This window comes from Apteryx rowi, unplaced genomic scaffold, assembly GCF_003343035.1.
Source record: "Apteryx rowi isolate R43461 unplaced genomic scaffold, aptRow1 scaffold_235, whole genome shotgun sequence".
NCBI classification, from domain to species: Eukaryota; Metazoa; Chordata; class Aves; order Apterygiformes; family Apterygidae; genus Apteryx; species Apteryx rowi.
Genome location: NW_020448697.1, coordinates 1073563 through 1097419, shown reverse-complemented (window position 1 = coordinate 1097419; position 23857 = coordinate 1073563). Strand labels below are relative to the sequence as shown.

Below are 23857 nucleotides of genomic sequence, written 5' to 3'. Positions count from 1 at the left end.
TATGTTCCCCATTTGCAGTCATTTCTTAGATGCCAACCAAACTTTGACTAGTGATGCTTCTAGCATGTTGGTAAACTGACTTTCTGAGACATTCCTTCCCCAAATTACTTCAGTTTAGTTTAGGTCCTACATTGTACCAAAGTGGCCAGTAAATTTTCAAAGAAAGATTCTGCAATCACAACATGGCAAACTGGCTTCCTTTTGAACCAGTTGGTATATTCAGTTAGGTTAAATCACTGTGAACTCATATATGTGTGGCATCTGCTCCTTGTTACAGGTAAAGGTAAGAGAGAGCTGAGCAGCTTTGTGAAATCAAGTAGCTGAAACATTACATGGCCTCTGCCAAAAGGTAAGCTTGTGCCACCTTGCCAAAAAACTGCATATGCAAGCTGAGTGTGGTGGGGTCCACAAAGAGCCACAAAAGCACTGGTAACAAAAAGCTGTGGAGGCTGGGGAGGGAAAAGCTGCCAGGGAGAACTTTTGGGCCAATGGTTGGCTAGAAAAGGTTTAGAGCTTTCAGCAAAGACCCTGTTTCTCACTGTTTCCTTCCAGCTGTGTCCTCTGTAYACAAAGATGCCTAGTTCCAGCATCACCTTCTCATCCCCGCCAAAATAACTCACAGACCCTGGACTGTGACTAACTACTTGCGTCAAGAGGTGGTAATGGCATTATAATTAAATTCAGGAATACAAGACACGTACGTGACAATTTAAACACACACAGCAAGACAAGGGCACTGCTTTGATGCCCTTAGAATCAGTTAGTGCCTACCTACCATGAACACTTTCAAGTAATAAAAATGTTTTCCCCAAGGATATTAGACACATTTATGAGCTCTTGTTTTTCTTTTTTATGAGTTTTATATTTTTAAAAAAGGACCTGCTTGGGTGGAAGGCAGTTAATATAAGTCATTTTAAGTTATGTGTTCAGATCCCCCACAAAAATAATAAGGTCTCCAACTAAAGAAATAGAACTAGTTAAGGGGAAGTTAATGGGTCATTGTTTTGATCACTCTCTTTTCTTAGAAGCTGGGTAGCTCAGATGTGTAGGTAAACAAATTGTTTTTGACTAATAATCAAAATTTATTTTGCGTGACAAGCACCAGCAATGGATCTGCATAAAACAAGGAAATATTACATAGTGACTTTTACTACACCTTTACCAGTCACAGTATTACAACACTGGAAGCTACCCTCCAGCTACTGAGCCTGCAGGTAACATGCGCATTGGGTACATGTGTGTACAGACATGACTCAGAAGTTCCTGAAATCCATGACACAATCTGTGAGTACTAAGAATTTTGAAGTGAAAAGACCAATTTCTTATGGACGTTTTCACTGCTTCTTTCATATCACAATGTAGTTACACAGAATGAACCTATCTGTAAAATACCTTCTGACAGGACATGTTTTCTACCTGTTTAGAAATCTAAGTGACTTTTTAAAAGTACGAAACAGAAGTGGAGAGAGTTGTAATCTCTGTTATTCACAGACCAACATGTGAAGTTTCCACTTGTCTTCAAGCAATAAGATGGTAGGATGTGTCTTCTACCCCTCCCTCCCCATGTGACAATTCAAGGACACCAATCATCAGAGTACTTATATGCAAATTTCTATTATTATTCAAATCTATTGATCTCAAATAGTAAAACCAAGGCAAACTCTAGATATAAAAAGTCCTATTCTCCACAGGAAATGGTAAGCTTAGAAGAAAGGTTTACAGTACCACAAAGGAGGCCACAGCTGCATTTATTTGAATGACCTTAGTGCTCAAACCTGCTCACTTACAGCTGAATTCCACTGAAGAAGGAGCCAAAGAGTCCAATCATGCCCAGGAATTCCACTCGACTCAGATTTCGGACGATATACTCCTCACAGACRTTCGAGATGCCATATAGTGTTGCTCCACCCAGCACTAAGAGATCCCCTATCAATTTATTTTCACCTAGGAATAAACAGGGTAAAAATCAGCAGGTCTCAGAACAATAATCTTTTGTCTAGAGCTGTTGCAAGTTCCTCGCAGTTCTGAATCCTGAGTCACTGAGTAGCCCATATCCATGTTAATAAACTGAGTGCAAATGTTTTGTCATTTTACCAGTTCTCACTCAATATCCCAAGCAAATCCAGCAGAGATGAAAGGAGAGCATTCTCCTTCCTGTTGACAAGAAACTCTCAAAGCTAAGATAAATTTGTGAAAAATATAGAAACCAAGTAGCACCTTGCAGCAACTAATCCTTTTTATTTTATTATTATCACTTTTTTTTCCAGACAGAATGGGACTCAGCTACATAGAACAGTTTGCATCTGACCTTGGAATCTCAGCAGTCCAAAACAGGACCAGTATTTAGATGAGAAACCATCTGAGAAATTCTGTGTACCTGTGATAAGAGTGAAGAAATCATTACAAACCCTATACTGTAGGCTATACAAGTTAAAGGACCTCATTCTAACATGAAGCTGTCTGACAAGAAAGAGAGGGGGAAGATGGGGTGTAGACAGGGTGGTGATAAGGACACAGATTTTTAAAAGAGATCTAATYAGCATAGCAATACCTAATGCATGAAATGGACAGAGCAAAATATATCCCAGGTACCTCCAGGTATATACCACTACTAAAACGCTGTATGATCAAAGAATGTTTGATACCTTTGTTAAGTCTTGGAGGCTTTTATTATTATTTGGTAGGGGAGCGGCCTGCACAGAGATTTGATCAAGTTCCAGCTTAAAAACTGGGGCCCTGGTTCTGCCAACTGATTCATGTGATTCCCTCTGCATATATGACCCATTAAATGATTTCTACAGAACAACAGCTTTGCAGAACTGTCAAATATTGCTACAGGACCTATTCCACAGGACTGGCTAAAATGGACTCTCCTTTGAAAAGGTTCAGTAAAAATGCTGAAGCTTTTTGCGTTTTTTGAAAGAAACCTTGTTTTCTTTCGAAATACTTTTTGATATATTTATTAATTTGTATAATACACACTGCAGAAAATAAAAATGATCAAATTTGAAGCAAAACATTCTGATTGGTTTTAAATAATCTTTTTCATAATTTTCCTTTCTGGCATTCTTTTAAGCCTTCTATTTTTTTCCAACCTATGGTTTTGAAATTACCAGTGAGAAGGAATTTATGGATATAAAAACGGTCACAGCAGGTCAGACCAAAAGTTCATTTATCCCAGTACCCATCTCCAGCATCGTCTATAAGCACTATAAGATTATAAGTTGTTTAAGGCCAAATAAAAACAGGGCAAATTAGAATACTCCCACCAATACTCTCCTAGTTTCCAAAATTATTCAGCTCAAAGGAGATGTGTCTTCTGTGTATTTAGTAAACCTTACTAGATTTCTCTTTCATGTACTCAGCCAGTCTCCCACTGCATTTCTCGCTTGCATGTACCTTGATGGAGAGCATGTTTATATTTGAGCGTTTATCTTTTTAAAATTTGGTACTTATTTTCCTTTTACCCTTCATTTGTAATCTGCCACGGAAGATGCCCTAATTTAAAATAAGCATCTGCACTTTTCAAAACCTATTCATATCCCTGATGCTTTTGATGTTCCACAGTGGCTCTAATCATCCCTCACTGAGCTCACACATTTGGTATTTATGACAGCTACTCACTGGCACTCACTGGCACTTTGGGTAAGCACTGCTGAAAAATCTTTTGACCTTCGAGTTTGGCTGTGCTGAACTGCTGAGACAAAAATACCATCCTTTGCCTGTGCAAGACAGAAGGCTTGGAGGCAATGGCTCTCCCAACCTGCACTCATACTCTATGAGTGTGAGCTTCAAACTTAAGAGCTTTCAAAGAAGGAAAATGTAAAAACTGGTCACAGCAATGGTCTGCCTAGCCCAGGACCTGCCTCTGACATTGGGCATTCCAGGATGGTTGAGGAAAACATAAAGATTGGGTGGGATTTCTATCTGCCGATTCTCAGCAGATGAGAGATCTCTTCATTCATCTTCTTTAGGGTCTTTCCATTCTGAAGCCATTTTATGCCCCTGGAGACCTTTGTTGCCTTTTTCCATTGCTTCTGTAGACTTATTTTTTGGGCATTTCTTTTTGAGCTGAGGTGACCAGAGTAGCACAGGGTATTCAAGAGGGAAGTGCACTGAAGTTTTTGATAGTGGCTATGTTTTCAATTTCTTGCCTGCCTTCCTGATTCTCAAATGTCTTGTCTTTGCTTCTTCAAGAGGTTGCTTTTGGAATTTCCGCCAACACTAACATGTCCTAATAAAGATATTTTCATGGATCTAAAATCCTGGTGCATCTACTGGTTTTATTGCTAAGGAAGTATGTACCAATTGGACAGAGGAGTTCTAAAGACATTTAGGATAATATAGTTGTACTTGAACTATCTGAAGGTATAGGCCAGTCTTCTGAAAAAACGCAAGGCACAGCTTGGCCAAACAAGCTTTGCATTTATCATTGTTAGGATAGTCATTGTTTTGTGGAAACAAAATTCATACAGTCCAGAGAGAAGTTTATGTTTTGGGGGACTAATTATAGCACAAAAGAGTACCATAAATCATTTAATTTTGAATTACATTCTGACATGATTGCCTTTCACACGCTTACCAGGCCATTTGGTCACCTTTTTACCTGAATCCTCAGCACTAGAGGTGGTTCTCTTTGCTTTCAGTTATAATTGTTGATGTTCATAATCTCTAAAAATTCGACTAGAAGTGTCCAATCTTAGACTAAACATACTCTCCTTCGACTTACCAGCTTATTACCTGGATTGAAGTGACTGATTTCAGAGCTTCTGGTCAGCCAAAGCTGTGAATACTTTGAAAAAGTCTGGATGAAACACTAAGACCACTGTGTATTACATGAGGACAACTACTGAGCTACCTTGGGATACTCATTGAGAAACATMTTATTTTAAGGTAAACTTGGCTTGTAAGCTGATAGCGCACCAACTACGTGGGAGTAATTGCTTTTCCCTTTGATAAATGTGCTAAATATGAGTTAGGATACAGTAAAAATAGGTAAGATACCATATATTTACTGAAAGTTGAGAGCATGTTTGCAAATTATATGTAATTCTTCCAGTTTGGAAAATATGATAATATCTCCGTGATGCACTATAAACTTGTACCTTACTTGTGTTCCCTTAACATTAGGGTTTGTAGGCTAGATTGCTGTATGTGGTAGGTGCCTAGCAGAGACTTTTGGCACTTCTAACATAGTAAATAATATGATAAACAAGAGCAAACAGGTGTCATCAGATCATGTAAACAGAGGAGTTTACTGAGAACTAATAGAGCTCCACTTCTTTTTGGTGCATTATTCTCCTTTGTCTGCCCCTTTGTAAAATATGCTGTAAGTACTGTAACTCTTTAATGATGAGTTTAATGAAACCGTTTATTTTGCTGGCAATATTTATTTTTTATTTGCAGATTTTTAATGTATAGTTTGACCACCTTYGGATAAATTAAACCAGCTCATGTATTTTACTCCGTTAAAGAGGATGTGGTAATTTAGAAATATATTCTTGCATCTTAATTACACCATTCTGACACTTCAGAAAGCCGTGGTCTCCATCATGAATGGCTCTTGGCTTTATTTCTCCTCTCTGCGTATCAATAACCATGTATACAAGCTTTTATGTGTAAGTCTRGACTAGAAGCGAATAAAGTATGTTCACAGATTCTTCTGGATAAATTCACCTAACAGCTATATCCATGCTTTAGTAATGAAATGGCAAACAATATCTAATTATTGCAGGTAGATGGCAATGCATCAGTCTATTTCAGTCTGTTCCTTGTGTGCCTCTCCACTGAGGTCCATTGCCCTGCGTACCCACCGCCTCTAGAGRGTTGTTATCTAGATTAATGGGACACAGGATGTTTCTTCTGGAAACCAGGGCTGAAATCCCAGTGCCAACAATATCAGTCATTCCTTAATGCAGCTCTCATTGGCTGATTTCATGGTACAGGGTATATTCTTTTCTTTATGGCTAGGACAGAGCTATTTCTGGAGGACAGTAATGAACTGAGTCTTCAGGCCAGGGAAAAAAGGGGGCAAGGAGATATGGCGGGTATTGTCACAAATGGCCCTGTTTTGTTTAGTAGCATCYTGACAAATGGTGTTTTTACAGCAGTTGCATTTGTATTCAGAAAGCTGAGTCAAGAATTTAAAATCCCAGTGTATTATGCTCCGCTCACAATTCAGTGCTTTTAATTAAGAATGAAAACTGTGCATAATTGACAACCTTTGAAAAGAATTTCCAGCCTTCCCACATCATTTGGGTTGGCACTAGAAAAATCAATGCGAGAGAGGAAGTTGATCGATGAAATCTAACTCAGTCTAGTCTGCATTAATAGCTAAACACACATTATTCATATGCTGCCACACATAAAAAAGAACATTTTACACATAAGATTCTTTTATAGAATGACGCAGGCAAAATTAAAACCTTTACTCTGAGACTGTGCATAACACAGTTGGTACAGTCAGTATGTAGGTTAGGTGTCATTTCCTGTCTGACCAGTGACCCCGGTTAGGTACAAGGAAAGAGCAAAACTGAGGAGAAGTAAGAGTACACAGTGGAGAGGAGAGATGGTTATGATTCGGAGATGCAGCCAGTTTGGAAAGGAAGCAATTGAGGCTTGTGGTCTATCAGCTAAGCCAAAACAAAATGAAACTACAAGTATTCAGCTTGTTTCTCTGGCCTGCACAGTGGGTGATATGTTTTGCAGAACCAGAGCATCCACCAAGTCAATTCAGGACAGTGTTGACCCATTTTTGTTCTCTGTCCCTTTTGACAAAGAAGCAACTCTGAATGGTGCAGTGCTTTTGATCCATGAAGACACAAAATTGCTTGGAGATTTCCCCTTATCTTTGTCCCCTTCTGACWTGTTCTGGACAACTTTTCCTCTGAAAGAGAACTCAGTCGTACAATATATCCATCCTTACTCACCTGCTCCTTGCTGTCTCCCAACGAGGACATCAGCTCCTGCCATGCAGCCCATGCCCAGAATGCAGACCACAATCCCAATGAAATGCACTGCCTTGTATCGTACCAGCAAGAAGAACCAGGATAGCAATATCACCACTGGGATGATAAAACAATCTAGGAGCTAAGAGAAGAAAAATCAACAAATCAACCTGCTAACAGTTTACCGTAAAACTCTAGGATGGATTCCAACAGAAGGCAGCAGAGTTATTTAGCTAGTAATGGCACTTTTTACCAGACAGAAAATGTATTCAAGTGCTTATGTCATTCATCAGACAGGCTATAAGACTATTCTGCTCATGATTATTCCAGCAATTCAGCGGAGCTATTGCTCTCCACTAACACCCAACAGCACTGCCTTGCTCTTTGATTCAGATGCATATTCCAGATCCATGGGAAGGGAASCTGGGCCAAAAGAGAGCTACACTATTCTCCACCTGGTTCCCACCTCAGGTGATTAAGGGTCAAAGACTGAGGGCAGCTTTCCTGCAGTTTGTACATATGTTTTGATTCAGTCATTTCAGGTCTAATTAGCAGTATAGTTCATAATACACAAGCTGGCCAGATTTTTTAAATCTGGCCATATAAATCAAGGGGCTTCCGCATGCAGAGCACTTATGAAAAATCTGTCCCCAGGGGGGACCGTTAATTCCTTGACAATATAGTTCCATACGCCTTTGAAGGAAAAAATAAATAAGCGCCTTGTCTGCAGGGCAGAAAGCTCAGTCTTCTTGCCAATAGACCCTGTGTAAAAGCTTTCTCAAGGAAGTGTTATGAGAAACAATCATTAATTAGTCTTTTCAGAGTCACCCAGCAAAAAACTGAGAAACCTGTGATAAAAAAAGAAACACACCAAATATTTGTGAAAAGACCTTGAGATTTTCAAATGAAAGTATAATTTAGAAACTACTACTATGTCACCAGGAAACAAAAATCCTGAGTAAGAACCACCTAAAGAAACCTGAGTTTAGGAACCTGATTCCCACTTCCTAAAGGGATAAAGATATTTAAGAGTCTAAATTTTGTAACAAAATTTGTGGGGTATCCTACTATTCAATGTCAATTGATACATCAGGATCCAGCACTATATGGTTGCATCTTCTGTATAATGAAAATGGTTGGAACAACTGCTAACGGAGGAGACTGTCTCTGTAGTCCTGGGAAATTTTAATACATGCATTCCTATGGATGTTGGTACCTTGATCTTAGATGATGCAATTTGGTCTTTCTTCCCTTTGGGCCTACTACGTTTTAGTTGCTCTCTCAGTGTGACTTACCACTAAACACAGTAAGTATTATCAAATAATGATCACATTCCTTTTAACTTCTTTGTCTGTTCAGGGCATTATCTGAAGAGAAATAGAATTTTGGATGATTTCAAGAATTTCAGTGCTTAGAAAATTGTTCTTTACATATGAGATACCTATGTAATAAATACTAAATTAGGGGTTCAGCAAGAATATAAAAGCCAGTTTTCAGAATATAGATAATTTTCCTAAAACTTTGAAAAATGAGAGTATGCAGTGGAACTGCACCCATTTCAAAGATTCCCCTCACAGTGAGTGGCAACAGCCCTTAAAAGAGAAATGGATCACAAGCGGGACCATGCTGCTCTAATGTGGCTTAAGCAGTCCCAAACAACAGTAGAACAGATGAGGAAAAAAATTACAAACCGGAAAGGTCTGTGCTAAAAGCAGGTTCTGCATTTAAAATGAGAGCTAATAATCTAAAAGGCATTCCCAAGCCTCTTTACAGTGAAAATGGCCTCCAGCAGTGCTCAAAATACAATCCTTTACAGACAGAACACAAAAAGGAACAACTGCTGAAAGGACAGCAGAACTGTAACAAGCACCTTCATTTGTATAGGACATTTGCTTAAACCTTCTGCCTCTGAAAAACCTATAAAGTATACAGAATATAAAAGGTCTAACACTCTGCAACTACTCTTTGTAAAAACATACTTGTGAAACAATGCCACATATACTAGAAGTTGTTTGCTAGACTATTTGCACCTTGTTGGGATGGTACATTTTCCTGCTGTGACCTTATCTCTTGGGCAGGGAGTGGGCACTGGCAGGCTGACTTTGCATATTCATTAAGTCCTGTCACACATAGGGGTGAGATGGCACATGGCCTTCTCCTGTCACTGGAGGAAGGGACATGGCCTACCTAGCCAGTGCAGGTGGTTACTACTCTGACCAATAACATACAGTGCACGTTTCTCAAGTGCTGTGAATTTCTTAGCTTTGCAAACATAGCTGTAACCCAYAGCAGTAAAGCATAAGATGTCTGATGGGAGCTCACTCTTCATTGTAACTCTTCAGGATGCTGACACAGTTGAACACCTCCACTCTCAATCCAGAGCTCATTGCCTCATGCTTGTTCACACTGTTTGTACAGTCTTCATTAGCTGTGTTAGCACAAGCTAAGTTCATCCATTCTCAGCTAAAGATTGAGGGGAGGTGGTACCAAACAGCTAGGAGGTAGTTACTTCTCACAGTGCCTTGTAGCTATTCCTGATGGTGTGAATGCTTCTGCCCCATTCCCTCCCAGTGCAAAGTTGAGCAGGCTAGCTTAACTTACTGGTAGCTTGCACCAAAACAAGGTGGAGGAGAAGCTCACATGGGCAGATGGCCAGTCTCACCTCAGAGACAGCAACTGAAATCAGTAAGAGACACCTTTTACCCAGATCAGTGCATGTGGCTTCCCTTCCAGTCTGTACTACTGCAGTCACCAGTAGGTTATACTGGCTGTACTAATTTGGTCAACTTTGCACTGGAGAAGAGGAGAAGAAGCATCCTGACACTTAGTCCAGAGCTTAACATGAGTAAAATAGCACTGACCAGAGCTACCGCACAGTCTGTTACTGTCTTCCTGGGACTGGGACCTAAGATTTGAGCACCCTCTGCYCCCTACATATACATACGCATACCAACACCACTTCTAAGGCAAACAAGTCAGTTTATACCTCAGAGGTGGCTGTGCCCAAGACAGAGCAGGACTTACACCACAGTTAAGCAAAGTGGTGTTTTAAGAAACTGCTTCTTATCTTCTCTCTACTATTCGTTACTAGCTCCTACTGAAAAGCCAGTGAGTGTCCATAGGCATCATCCCAGTTCCTTTCTGTGCACAGTTGAATAAGTGAGCTTAAACTGTCACTGGATCAACTATTTGATTTTGCACTAAAAGGACCTATGGTCACTTACACATACAGCTTTCAAGAACAGATTTAAGAAGATGAAGATGTCACCTTTCAGCTGCTAATTACTGTCTCTCAACAGAGTGAGTCAGTGGATATTTTTAACCCCCAACGTGGAGTACAGCCCTTGTCCACCTTTACACACAGAGCATGAGGCTACATGTTCATTATGGGACAGGACTGGGCTGCTTTACTTATTTAACTGTGGGTTAAGCACACAAAAGGGCATTTTCTTGTGAATATGATATATATTAGGGTGCTAGTGTGATTTCAATAGCCACTTTTAAAAATTGTTTGTACTTGCAGCACATGTACTTCAACATGCAAACTCTTACTAACAATGTTTTAAAAGTAGTTTTTAAAAATTCTTCTCATTCCATAGATATTTAAACATACCTATGCTCTAAAGTACATCAAGGTGGKTTTTTTTAAGCACTAACACAAGGGAAGCACGAATAGAACCTGTCACAAACAATGCTAACATCAGCTAAAAAAAGTCCTCTTTGGGGTTATTAGTCCAAGATCTTATCCATGAGCTTCTATTTGCAGTACTGCAGCACCAAAAGATACAAATAAGAAGCGCAGGTAACATTCATCAACACTACATATGTCTTCTTAGATTGCACTCAGTTTATATCTGTAATTAAACAACAGGGCAGATAGAAATAAATTGGCTTACTATTATATTAGCATTATGGTAACCTAAGGTTTACTGCTTAGCTATTGTTCAGGTTTTGCTTTACGTTTCATTTCTTCTGGACTAAATTTACTCTGCCTTCTTTCCTCCCCCCTCTCCCCGCCTCAAATAAATCTGTCTGGTAGAAGAGAAAAAAATGCACATACATTGTATGGATAAAAGAAGTAAGATTGTGGATTACCTGATAGGGCTTTCTTGTTTTCTTTGTTTGTTTGTTATTAGTTATTTCAGCTATTAAGAAAATGCATTATACCTAACAGTCATCTTCATGACTATAAAGCTTGTATTTCATTTACAGCACATAAAGGTCAGGAATTTATCAGTATTTCCCTCATAATCTTCTTCTGTATTTTCTCTCTTTTTAACTGGCTATTCAAAAGGTACTGTATATATTAAATTAATGAGACCTGATTTTAATGAAAATCACTATTTTAATCACGGAAGTTACCAGATATCACTAAACTGAAAGAAAGCAAATATCTCCTATTTTGCCATGGAGAGATAATAAACTTGATATCAAGTATGGTGCAGACAGCTTGAGCATTCCATGTAGAAAGAGGCAGAAGAACAGCTTGCTTTTCTTTGACTCTGTCATGCTTTTCTGTGGTTTTCTTTAGTGACAGTTCTGAATTAGGTTGCTTTAGAAGGCTGGATATACAAAAATATTTATCTTATTGACATGTTGTTCTACAGCAACTCCTTTTTATTATAACAATGCTGTGTTGTTTTAGAGATTGAAGATCATTATTTGATTCTACTACATCTGAGTTTGTTGATGATACACAATGTTGAAATTTATTTTCTCCATTTATTTGTTTGTTAAGGTATGTTGACTTTATTACACTTGTGACTCATAGGAAAAATACTCTCTTGCTAACAATAAATATCTAATCTCTGATCTCTCAAATCCAGCATGTGCCTGCACATATATAACAAAAATGTGCTGTTAGTTTTTGGAAAGGAAAGCTGGCAAGCTGTAGAGAAAAGGTCTGTAACACACAGGGAGAACTGCTGATCTGTATCAATATCAAAAGGAAAAAAGCTGGTCAGCAAAGTCCTAATGGGAACAGCTGAGCTGAGTCTTCCTTTTTAAACATTCATTGGATTTTTTTTCCCCAGTTATAAGCCCTTTTTCTCACACGAGGGGTTTCTCATTAGCACTGCCCTCAAGCAAATCATGTGGAGAATCAGCTGTGCCCTCTACTCAGCTTACTCTCCACAGTAGAGAGATCAGAAAAATCAGTGTCAAATCCATGCAACTTTGTATTGTCAAGCATAGGTGAGGATGGCTACCGAATTTCAACATGTGAACTGGAAACTTCAATATAAGTGCTATATTCAGCAAGGGACATACCTCCTGACATTTACTTTGTTTTTCAGTCACAGTAAGAAATGGTTTGCCACCCATTCTAAGACTCTTGCTGTTCCAATTTTCACACTACTGTCACAAAACCACACACACTTGATTTAACTGTATGTTATACATGCACAAAAACAGCTGAGGTGTTAGCCTCATAGCATTGGCTGAAAGTTGCCAGTGGATCTGCTTTCCAGTTATGGTACCCTGAACCTGAAACATTTTGAAAGGAAGGTGTGGATGCTGATAACACTTCTGGCACAGCTATTTAAAGCAATTCAAATTAAAAAAAGGAGTGTTGTTGTTTTAATTTTTTGTCCTGTTGTGTTTCTATTTGTTATCTCAGCACAGCTTAATCACTTGGTGATGTAATCATGTAATATATAATCATGCAATTAATTTAAAAACTGTTAAGGGTTTCACCAAGCCAAAACATAGGGTTCTGTGGGTAGGGAAATTGGTGAAAGAATCAGTTAGTCATATCATTTGTTTACAAAAGATATAAAAAGTCTTATTTCCATGATAGAAGAAACAAAAACCAGAAGACTGTCCCAGTTTGAAATCTCCATAAATCAATATTCTACTCAAAAGATCTCTAACTTTTTTTTCTTGGGGTCACATGACCAGTGTTTCTACAACTGTTCCAGTCSTTTCCTTTTCTTTGTTCTCAGGATTTTCTCTTTTCCCAGCAGACACAGAAAACCACTCAAAACTCTCACTAGTGAAGGACCTTCGTTTACATCTGAGTTGCATGTACCAATACCTGAGAGGAGGATTATTACAGTTCCAGCTTTCTGTGTTCATAAAAGGAATTCAGTGAGTTCATGCAGTTATCTTGAACGAAAGGTGGTGGCCACATCCAACCCACAGTTCCTCTGTTCTCCACTGTCTACATGTATACATTCGTTACTGCCAACAAGAGTAATCACATCTTGACACATTAAAAAAAAATCTTAAAACACACCTCTTCATCCATTCCACTGACTACATATAATCTGTCTATGCTTATGCAAGATCTGCTCAAATACCACAACGAAGGAAGAGTACATACAAAATGACTACTCAAATGGCCTTTCCCTTGCTTGACTTCTTCCTTTGATTTTACATACTGGATATGGGTTTGGAAACCTTTTTCTCAAAGTTACTYATTAGAAACTTCTCCATGTTACCAGTGTCTGTAAGCTATGCAAAGAGTAATTAGACCCTTGCAATGCCCAGAAAAAAATCATGGATGTCTCTTGCAGTAAAGCCTCTGCTTTTGCATTTCGCCTACAAGAATATGCAAAATGTGCACAGAATGCAAACCCTCTGCTGCTGTAATACAAAAGAATGTTTTACATACTTATATTTTTACAGAGTGTGTCAGAGTGAATTTTGCCATTGGAGGCATGAACTTTGGATACCTAGAGCTAAGAGAGAGACTGAGGATTTTGTGGGGGTTGTTCTGCAAACCATAGGTATGTAACAGTTAACAGACAGGAAAGCAACTCAAAGTGTGATAGTAAAACAAATACAAGACACACCCCACAGAGTCTCACTGTATAAATGCATGATATATAACACTTCTGCACAATGCCGTTCTGCAAACCTTATTAACGTTGTGCTATTCCCTCACTGCGCAGAAGCACAGCAATTAAATATGGTCAATCTTACATGCATGGGATGGGGGGAAGCAGGGAGGGAGCAGAATTTCTCCCTGCTTTTGAGACATTTCACATTAGTGGTCATTGGACAAGGTGGATCAGCAGCAATTCCTCTGTTCCTCACCTCCCAGATTTGCTTCAAAATCATCTCAAACCTTCTGCCTCAATGCACATTGAGTCCACAGGGACCAAGAACAAAGCAAAGTCTATCACCATCCAGCACTCCTATAATAAGCACTTACTGCTGACTCCTTTTCTTTCCTGGTGGTAGTTGTTGAGGTATGAAAACTGCCACAGGTAATTGGAACTGTGATGTACTGCTGAGGCTCACGGCGATCTAAGAGTAGCTGAGAACATCAGCATTGCAGTTTTATTGTCTGTCTCCTGGTGTCTATAAATCCCAGGTTTTACAACCTTTGTTTTCATCATGCCAATCAAAGGCTTGATTGCCCAAGGAATAAATTACTAGATAAATCACTGTTTGAAAACATAGCTCTCTCTTTGACAATGCCTTATTTTTTTTGTGGCACTGTATGCATATTCTACCATACCACTATGCAGGTCATTGCAGAAGTAGTCTGGAATTTAAAAGTGATGCCATAATACAGGAAAAGGATAACAATTAACACTTGACAGTGCAACACAACAGTGTAATATTCACATGGATGGAGCAGTGCTTGGCAGAAAAGAGAGTTAATTACTGTGGGGACGGAGGGGAAGAAGGGAGTGGACAGTCTGCCTCATAGTGCAGCTTGATATGATGAGAAAGCACCTAGCTGGAAGCAAAGGTTACAAAAGTTAGTACCACAACATGCTTTGCAGAAGACATTATGAGTCAGTAGGATGTACACTGTAAATGCAGCACAGGGAAGCCAAAGTGCAAACATACAGCTTTAAACAAATGATATATCTAGATTTAAATAACCACAGGAACTTCAGAATCTTTTATTACCTCTGAGGGAGCTAATTTTAGCTGCTGTGGAAAAAGGTGTCACCAACAGTAGTTAAAACACCCGCCTTCAGTAGTTATTAAACCTTCCACAGGCCTACACCAGGGATGTGTTAAAAACAGCTAGGATAAATATGGAAARCATTACCACATGCAGTCCTGAGATTTAACTGTGTAATTTTAAAATAAGTTCACAGGACCTCACTCTAATATACATAAGGGTATAATGCACTATCTGCACCCACCACAGCCGACATTGAGGAAGACTGCAAAATCTAGTGCAAGTTGGATTAATGTATCACAGAGAAACTAAAAATTATTTTGCAGCTTTTCTGCCATCTGGAAATCAGGACACACACATGTGAGAGTGTCAAATGTGACTGACCTGTGACCAGAGTGCCAGCACTCTGGCACTTCTTGAAAGATGTTTTTGGAAGTGTGAATTCATCCACTGACAAACTACCTTGCCTTTCACCTGGTGTACGCTTAGTTTTTAAATGTTCCCTTTAGAGAACAGTCTTCACTCACTAGCCTGATATTCTGAGCATTTTCTTAGGTGTGGGAAGCTTCAGTTTCAACCCCCTCTGGTTGAGATGGAATTAACTCAAAGCCGCCTTTCTGTGGGCAACTGTTTCAACAGCTATGACATTATGTAAAAGGTGCCTCTACCCTCGCAATTTGGAAACCACTCCAGGCTTTCTGTAAGTACCTGAGGCATGCTAAGATCATATCTAACAAATTGAGTTCCTCAGGGTACTTTGATGCAGGAATATTTTGCGTTTGAATTTTAAAATTGAGACAGGTATTTAGGTATCCAGCTCCATCAATACAGAAGCACTCTAGGCATGCAAGAGGCAAAACTTAAAGCTTCCAAGGAAGGAGCAACCTGAGAGGATTCAAACTCAAATTTTCACACCTCAAGACCACGCTCTGAGCATCAGGTTAGTAAGCACACACTAGGGAATGATAAGTATCTACAGCATCTTAGGTATATAGGCAATTAGATGTATTTTTCTGGATTGTTCTGTTAAAGCTACTTGCCCCTGAATTGTCCTTCAGGTACCTAAAGGGTATCTCGGATTTTTTCCCTAGCAATTGACTTACACCTTAAAGGCTGAAACACAAACAGTGCACTGGTTTCCAATCTAATTTTTTCATATCACCTAGTTTGTAAGGTGAGTTTTCTTACTTTTAGGTTATTTTTTAAAAGAGAAAATTCAGTGTTTTTAGGCTGCACAGTATTTGTTTTCATCTCATGCTGCAGCTGAGCTCTATATTGTCAGACAGTGACTATAGMGTACCTGAGCATCTGAAATAATCAGAAGCATATCCAAAGGTAAAGGCTTTGTACCATGTTTGGCTCTGATTTATGCCTGTATTCATTGACTGTGATTCTGAAGATATGCAAGGTAGGAAAATTTATTAGACAACTCTATTTTCCCAAACCAAAATCTCTTTAAGGAAATTTTAATGGAAATTTTAGATAAAATTTGGTTGTGAAACAATGTGGAAAAGTAGGGCACCATCTTCAGTCTTTTCCCTGAAACATGATGAAATAATGTTAACTAAAAAAAAGATGGGGTTTAAACTAGAAATTTTGACAGTGCTAAGAGTTTAATACTACTTGCAAACAAAGCTATTGAGTGCTTGGAGTTATGAGGTGAAAGCAGAACGCAAATCAGCTGCAGTAAAGGTATATTTTTACATATMAACTTTGGCTTTTTGCTGGGAGCAGCCTAACATTTTTTGCCTAACAGCACCACAAGCCCAGTACATTTGCATGTTAGCTTTGCATGATGGAGCACAGATACCATATGGAAAAAGGTATATGCTGTAAAACTGATTCCCTACTGAAATGGTCCATGCACCACCGCTATAAAAATCCTGCAAGATTTACTGAAGTGTCATTGCCAATCTGCTAACAAGTCTACAATATAAAAAACTTATTCTCTCCCCATCAAAAAAGCCTTGGTGCAAATTTTGTCCAGAATAAAATCCCCTGGAATCTACTCTGAGGGGTTAGATTCTCAGCTAATATATATATATCAGCACATCTTCAGTTGAAGCCGTGCTGATCTGTGGTAGCTAGCAATGGTTTTTCAGTCTCAGTTCTGAAAGTATTTGAATGTTTGTTGCTATGTGAGTATTTATGGCCTTATACATTGTGGTCCTGCAGGATGAGGTCTTTAGGAAGATCCTCTGGAGAGAATGGTCCTGTTTGCTTCTTAAGAAACCAGATTCTAGGAACATCTTGATTTTTTTGTATCTTTTACTTTTCTTTTCTTCAGTCTTCATTTCATGCCATTATGAACTTTGACCAATGTTGGTTGAGACTGAATAATCCCATAAATTATGGCGGATTACGTTTCCTCTTTGAGTAAAATACAGTATCGTTTGGCTACAATTCACAAAATATGTCATTTGATGCAACATCTTAATGCATTACCTCATATTCATCCCATTCTGACCGTATCTTGGGGCTTGTCTACACTTAGAAGCTCATTCAAATTATGGCACGAAGTGCATTTAAAATGCAATAGATATTCCTGAGTCACTCCATGTGAATCCAAGCAATTCAGGACAACTGTGGGAGAAGGAGACACTGTATTCCTCACTCCTGGCAAACAGCCTGATGGCATTTGAGCTTGTACCTCTTCTCTCTTTCAAGCCCTGGGGGAAGGAGAACTGAACTCTCGTAATCTTTATGTGGAAGAGGTCTAAAAAGGACATGAAGCTGTCTGTCCTATGACAGTTCTCCTATTCTACCCTTCCTCTCTCCCTCAGTCTAAAAGGAGACTGTGGCTCATTTCAGTGAACAAATTCTCTGCTGGGAGATGGGTGATGCCCTTGAACTCTCCTGTTGCTTCCTGCATGACTCTTGYTGCTTCCTGCACGCACTGTAGTTTTTGATCGCTTACAAATAAAAGCCGTGCTCATGGTGGAGCAGCAGGAGGGTTTGCATCTTCAGGAACAGATGTTCTGTGGATCCGGCCAGACTAATCTCTAACTCATGCTTGGTGGGGCTTTGGGAGACGGGAATTTAAYGACCTAGATCATCCCTCCCAGTCCGCTGTTCCTACGTGCTACGAGTGCACACGCAARAGAGGCAATTGTGCTTTCGCTTTTCCCTTGGAAGCTCTTTAGTAACTATAAAATTATACAGTATCAGGTTTAGGTAGATTTGTGCTTTACTTTATACCAAGTAATCTCTTTTTGAAAAGTGTTAAAAGTAATATTAAACTGTCCAGGCATGTTTCAAAGAATTCTCAAACTATGATTCTGATGGGAGAGGCACTTGCAGTTTCTCATATTGATTGTGAATATTTAATATAATCCTTAGATTCAGACTTCTCAAATTCACAGTTCTCCGCTATCCTTGCTTCTTATTCAGCAACAGATAATATGCTCAATGTTTTCCAATATCATTTGTTCAACTATGGAAGAGATATATTCCTAATTAGCTTTGGTTTTGCAGAACATTAACTGCTGCATTTAGTTTACTGGCTCTAAAGCAAATTTCAGGCAAATAAGGTGTAAAATACAATAAAGACTATCAACTGTTGCCTGGCTATTTAGAGATAATGTCTAAAGGGAGTATGTTTGTTTCAGAAGAAGTAGCAATGAGGTATGTAATGATTTCCCATGATATATAATTTCCATGCTCTTAAAAATATTTTGATTATTCACTTCTCCACTGAAATGGGGAGAAACCTCATTCTTTGGTGTTTGCATGTAAAATATACAGGTTAGATCTTTGGAGAAATGTCTACCCTAGTTTTTGTTCACTGTATAATTTTTAACGGGAGAGTACACTTTTTGATAGCTGCAGTTAAGCTGTAACATAATAGAATAGAACACTACTTGTACTGAAGTAAGACTTCTTCATCATAAATAATTACATTCATTTTACTTAACTGACAAGTTTTGCACTCAGATCTAAATATGGAATGCTAAAAGAAGTGCTTGCAAGTCAGAAAAACATTTCAGCCCATCTGAAAACATTTCACTAAGGGACCAAATTAAGTAGACTAGGTCAAAAATGTGATTATGTATGRTTTAGTATAGTCAAACAAAAGAAAAGCGAGAATGTTTTTGTACAGTTTGGAAAGTACTATGTAATAAAACTAGTCCTGTATGAAAAACACCATCTTATGAGTCAGCATTGAAAAATACAGAGAAGGCACAGGAAGGAACTGGGTCCCAGTCCCTGCTCTACTAAAATAAATGGAAGCTGTCCCATTGGCCACATAAGGCCTGTTATCTTACGTCAAAAGGGAAAATCATTGGTATCCTTACCTGTACACTAGTAAGAGTGGTGTATTGATAAGCTTTGACTACCAGGTAATTGGCTTCTATATCTATTATCCCCAGGATCATGTACTTCCACCATCTCCTTTTCAAAATTGCCAGCAAGTTTTCTTCTCCTGTGGTAATAAACAACAACAAGAATTATGTAAAAGACTTAGGTTTACATGCACAAAAAACTTGCATGTCATGAGAAATTATCTAGAAGATGTCTTGCATTTACAAAACGCAGTTAAAAAGTGATATATATAACAAGGCTCTGCAAGGAGATGAATACTAACACATCTTACTTGTCTTGCAGATATTGAAATAGCCAACTCAACAAAGAAGTATGTGCTGGCCAGATTGACACTTCACTTGAATCTTAAACAATGCCAGGAAAAATAAGTGCATCTTGGGCAGATTTTAAATGTGTTCTTAGTTTTACTTTTACACACACACACACACACACACAAAAGACACTATGGAACAGAGCAAGCTGCTCATCCATACATTTATTCTTCCTGTACATACTGGTAAATACTGTGTTACAAATGCTGCAAGAGGTTCTTGCCAGAAGTGGGAGACTACCAGCATTTGTAAATATGATGGACTATTAGAGCAGGACAGTAACAGTATAACCTTTGGGAAGATTATAGTGTTCACAGGACAGCTGTTATGATCATAAAGGCTCAAAATATCAGACTTGTTTTGAGAAAGGTTGCACAGAGACAAGCAGATTTTGCATGACAGGTTGCTCTGTCTCCAGAATCAATGTCTGAAGGAGGCAGGTTTGCCCTACAGCGCCTTGGACAGGAAGCCTGTCAATCACCCGATGCTTAATCTCCACCAGGTGAAGAGTGACAGTACAACACGGCCTGCAGATCCAGGCCACAACTTTCATGGCCGGGCAACATTACTGTTCTCCRTTCAAAAGAAACCAGCTCACTAGTGAGGGTGGGCAACCCTGCTGTTATTTATTTGCATTAGAGGATGCTCTGGTCATGGCCCCACTGTGAAAGGGGCTGGGCAAACTGGTTGTAAGTGAACACAGTAAGGTTGTAAGTCTTTAAGAGCCTAAATATGGATTGGGTTGATATGAAGTAGGGTTGACCGGAACTACTGCCACAGTAGCATAAGCTGAATTTTGAACCACCCTGAAAGTTAGAAAAATATTCCGCTATTTTAAAATCTGTTCATGTTGCGGCAGTCTTTCTAAGTGTCTGTGATGATCAAAATGAGTGGTGGGAGAAAGAGAAGAAATGGAACGATACTGTAAATCGGCACCAAAACTTTTGCTCAGGCTTCCCGATTCTCCCTCCTCATTTTTCATCACTGCAAGCGTGTCCATTCTCTGGTTTGAATGGGAAATGGTAACATAATGGTAACATAAGAAATGCTGGCCTCTCTATGTGACAGGAGCATCTCAAATCTTATAAGAAGAGGCAGTCATAGAAAACTTCATAATTACTTCAGAAGTTCATCCAAAATCTTAGATATCAAATCTTGGCTCCACTGAGTGACTTGAGTGCGTATTTAACTGAAAAAATCATCTGAATCATTTGAAACTCGTTCATTAACAAATACCCACACATACTCATTTCTAGTGSGATATTATTAGGCAACAACCTCTTTATTTGTTTCAGTGATAATGACACTGAGAGTCCAAAACTGTAAATTTGAAGAAAGAAAAGCTTTTTCTTTCTTTTTTCTTTCTCTTTCTCTTTCTTGTTCTCTTTCTCACTTTCTTTTTCTTCCTTTTTTCTTTCCTTCCTTCTTTCCCTTCTTTCCTTTCTTTCTCTATCATTTTCTTTCTTTCTTCTTCTCTCTCTCTCTCTCTTTTTTTTCTCTCTCTCTGTAAGCAACACAGACATAGCAGAAACAAGATGGTGAACAGGCTAATTATATAAAATCCTGAATAGGAATGAGCCAGTACCTTCAACCATATCATGCTTTCCTGTTACCAACATGCCACAGGAGAACTTTCACTAAAAACAAATTCTGCACACTTTGTTTGTACAGGCACAATGTATTTAAGACATGTTATAAATTTAGATATTCATCATGATGATTTGAAGATGCAAAAAGAGGAACTCTTTTTTGAYCTGCTTCTTTTCTAAAACATTAAGGGAATATTTTTTAAAAAGCATTTGAGATTAGATGTCTTAATTCCTACCAAAATCAGCGTAAAACATGCAGATAGATCCCTTCCCAGGTACTGAAAATGTATTTCTAATTTTTATGTTACACAGGCCATCCGTATACCTTTAAAATACCAACCGAAAAACATTAACACAATAGAAATGCACAGTTGGTATTTCAGAGTGATTTTTCTTTCTAACTGTAAGGAGAAAATCAAAGACATCAAGTTATTGGACAGTATAAAACTCTCGGAGTCCCTGCAGTCTCTATTCTGACAGTGAAAATCCCACCTAAATCTGATTTGGTGACAGTAAGCTCTGGATAGTGCCAAAAAAGCAGAAAGAAGCAGGCTGAAGGTCTTACACTGGCTTTAGGTTGCCTGAATAAGGATGATGGACATATCTCATGAAATCTTTGGGCACCTTTGGTTTGCTATTGCTTTTTTCTCCAGCTTCTATTTCCAACCATAGATCACTACAGTGTTCAATCAGATGTGGCCAGAGTAAGTTAGCTTTAATAACGAAACTATTGTTATGAGTTCTGGCTAAAGGGCAAAGTCAGAGTTTCCAGAGATGGAAATTAAATCTACTACAGTTTTAACTGACATTCACAGTTTTCTTTTCTGCTGTCTTGATCCTTTCTGCGCTAATGACAGAAATAAGAAAAATGTTTGTCAAGTGGTATGTTATCTTTGATAAAAAGCTCTAAGATGTTCCAATCTGCAAAAGATCAGGTTCAGCTGAGAAGGCTCTGCACAGCCAAAAGCAATGATGAAGTGAATTTATGCAGGCACCATGCAGCTCTGATGAACATTGGCTTAGCTTCACAGCAAGTGTCTTTGTCTCGCCCACTGGAAACCAGAGAGATGCACAGGCATTCAGCAGGACAGAAATAAAATAGAGAATTTGTTCCTGGAAAAAAAGTCTTGTGAAAAAGCTGTATCTTCTCTTTGGAACGTACTTTGTTTTTGCTTCCATTCACATGCTGCATCTCTATTTAGCTTGTAAGAAGGGTCTGCTTCTGATTCTGGGTCCCTCTGTCCACATTATTATTATTATCTTTTATCACAAACATAAGAATTGTACAGATCTACAATTAGCAAAATTGACTCACCTCATCTGAGGATGTATTTGAGGAAAAAGCAATGCATTTTTAGCACATGTTGTTAGTGTGGGGACTGTTATTTGATTACTGTTCTCTATTTCTTTGGTATTGTTGTTACAATTTCTAGAAGTAAACGAATTACTCCTAAACTGGGAGACTTTCTGGGGAGAAGTTTGTGGGGTTTTTTACTGGTTCTGCAGCTGAACCTAGTAAGCATATTCAGAGTACAATCATACTATCAGCCCTTCCCTTTCCACACACATCCTTCTATCTCGCAAAGGCACAGCTCCAAATACGGTTGATTGTTTCTTTAAAGGACAAACTTTTTGCTTGTGATGCATTCCCTTCCTTGTCCAACCTCGCACTAGATCTCTCAAGASTGGTCAGCAAGTCTTTGCATGATATTGCACCAGAGATGTCCAGGAAAGACGCTAGGACAGAGTACACAGAAGCAACGAGACAGTCCTGGTTGACATTGGTGGTAGTCTCCATACATTAGAAGCCTATCACCATCAACTATTTTTGTAAGTAACACATCAAAGCACAGTTTGCAGGGAGGATTTTAAGGAGGACGATGCCTGAATGACTGCATGGCTACAGAGAGCTTATGCCAAGAATATGGGAGAAGGCATGGAAGYGAGTTTAAAACTACACAAATTAAGAGTGGAGGTTGGCATCATGGGCTAATAGAAATATGGAAATGAAATATTGATATTGAATGAAAGATGATATGTGAGGAAGGGGATGAAGAAGATCCTCCTTAGGGCATGTAAGGAACAATGAGAGAAATAAGAGGGTGAGAAAAGAACAGAGCCACAGGTGCTAAGAAGGATGAGATTTTCCCCCCCAAAYGACCGCACAGTCAAAAGCCATTGACAAATCAAGGAAGAGGTAGGTAGAGTTCCAGTTTAGAGATGGGGCAGAAATTAAGCCACCATATTTAACGTCACACTTTTGCAAGGGTTACCAAGTAGGAAGCAACAGACTGGGGAAGGTCTGAGCTGCAGGCAGGAGAGGACCTCTGAGCCATCATCACAGCTGGTATCCCCAGTGAATTCACAGATGACAAGAAGAAGGGAAATGGGACAGCAGTTAGAGAGATAAGTGTGAGGCCTTAATTTAATTTGGGAAGGACTAAAATGAGAAGGAGAGCGAATCAAGAGATTCATTCAAAAGCCTACATCCCAAACAGGAATAAGCATCTCCTTTGTTTAGAAACAAATAGAAAAAAATCACACAATTAAAAACAGAACAAAGAAAAAAGACAATCTGKTTTTTTTTATTTGCCTTGATGACAAATCAAAGCAAACTTACTAACCGGGTATCCCGAGTTGTAAGCATTGCGGGACACAAAGACCAAATGTAGGTGTCTACACCTGAACTAGTTGGTGAGGCATTTTTAAAGCATTATTCACCTGACATATTCCAGATGAATTGTTTAGGATGAGATACTTGGTGTTTTGAAAAAAAAACACCAAACAAACATTTCTCCCAGTGAATGCAAAGGGAGGACAGAT

The 23857-nt window shown here is 38.8% G+C and overlaps 1 protein-coding gene across 1 annotated transcript in view; it reads right to left on the bottom strand.

The window, feature by feature from the left end:
- SLC35F1 (solute carrier family 35 member F1) overlaps positions 1–23857 on the bottom strand; it is a 106772-nt gene that overhangs the window by 30011 nt on the left and 52904 nt on the right. The window contains exons 2-4 of the mRNA XM_026065948.1: positions 19107–19234; positions 6930–7089; positions 1788–1944 (exon numbers count right to left, since the gene is read on the bottom strand). Of these exons, the coding sequence (XP_025921733.1) occupies positions 1788–1944; positions 6930–7089; positions 19107–19234 (445 nt within the window). The remainder of the gene's footprint in view (positions 1–1787; positions 1945–6929; positions 7090–19106; positions 19235–23857) is intronic.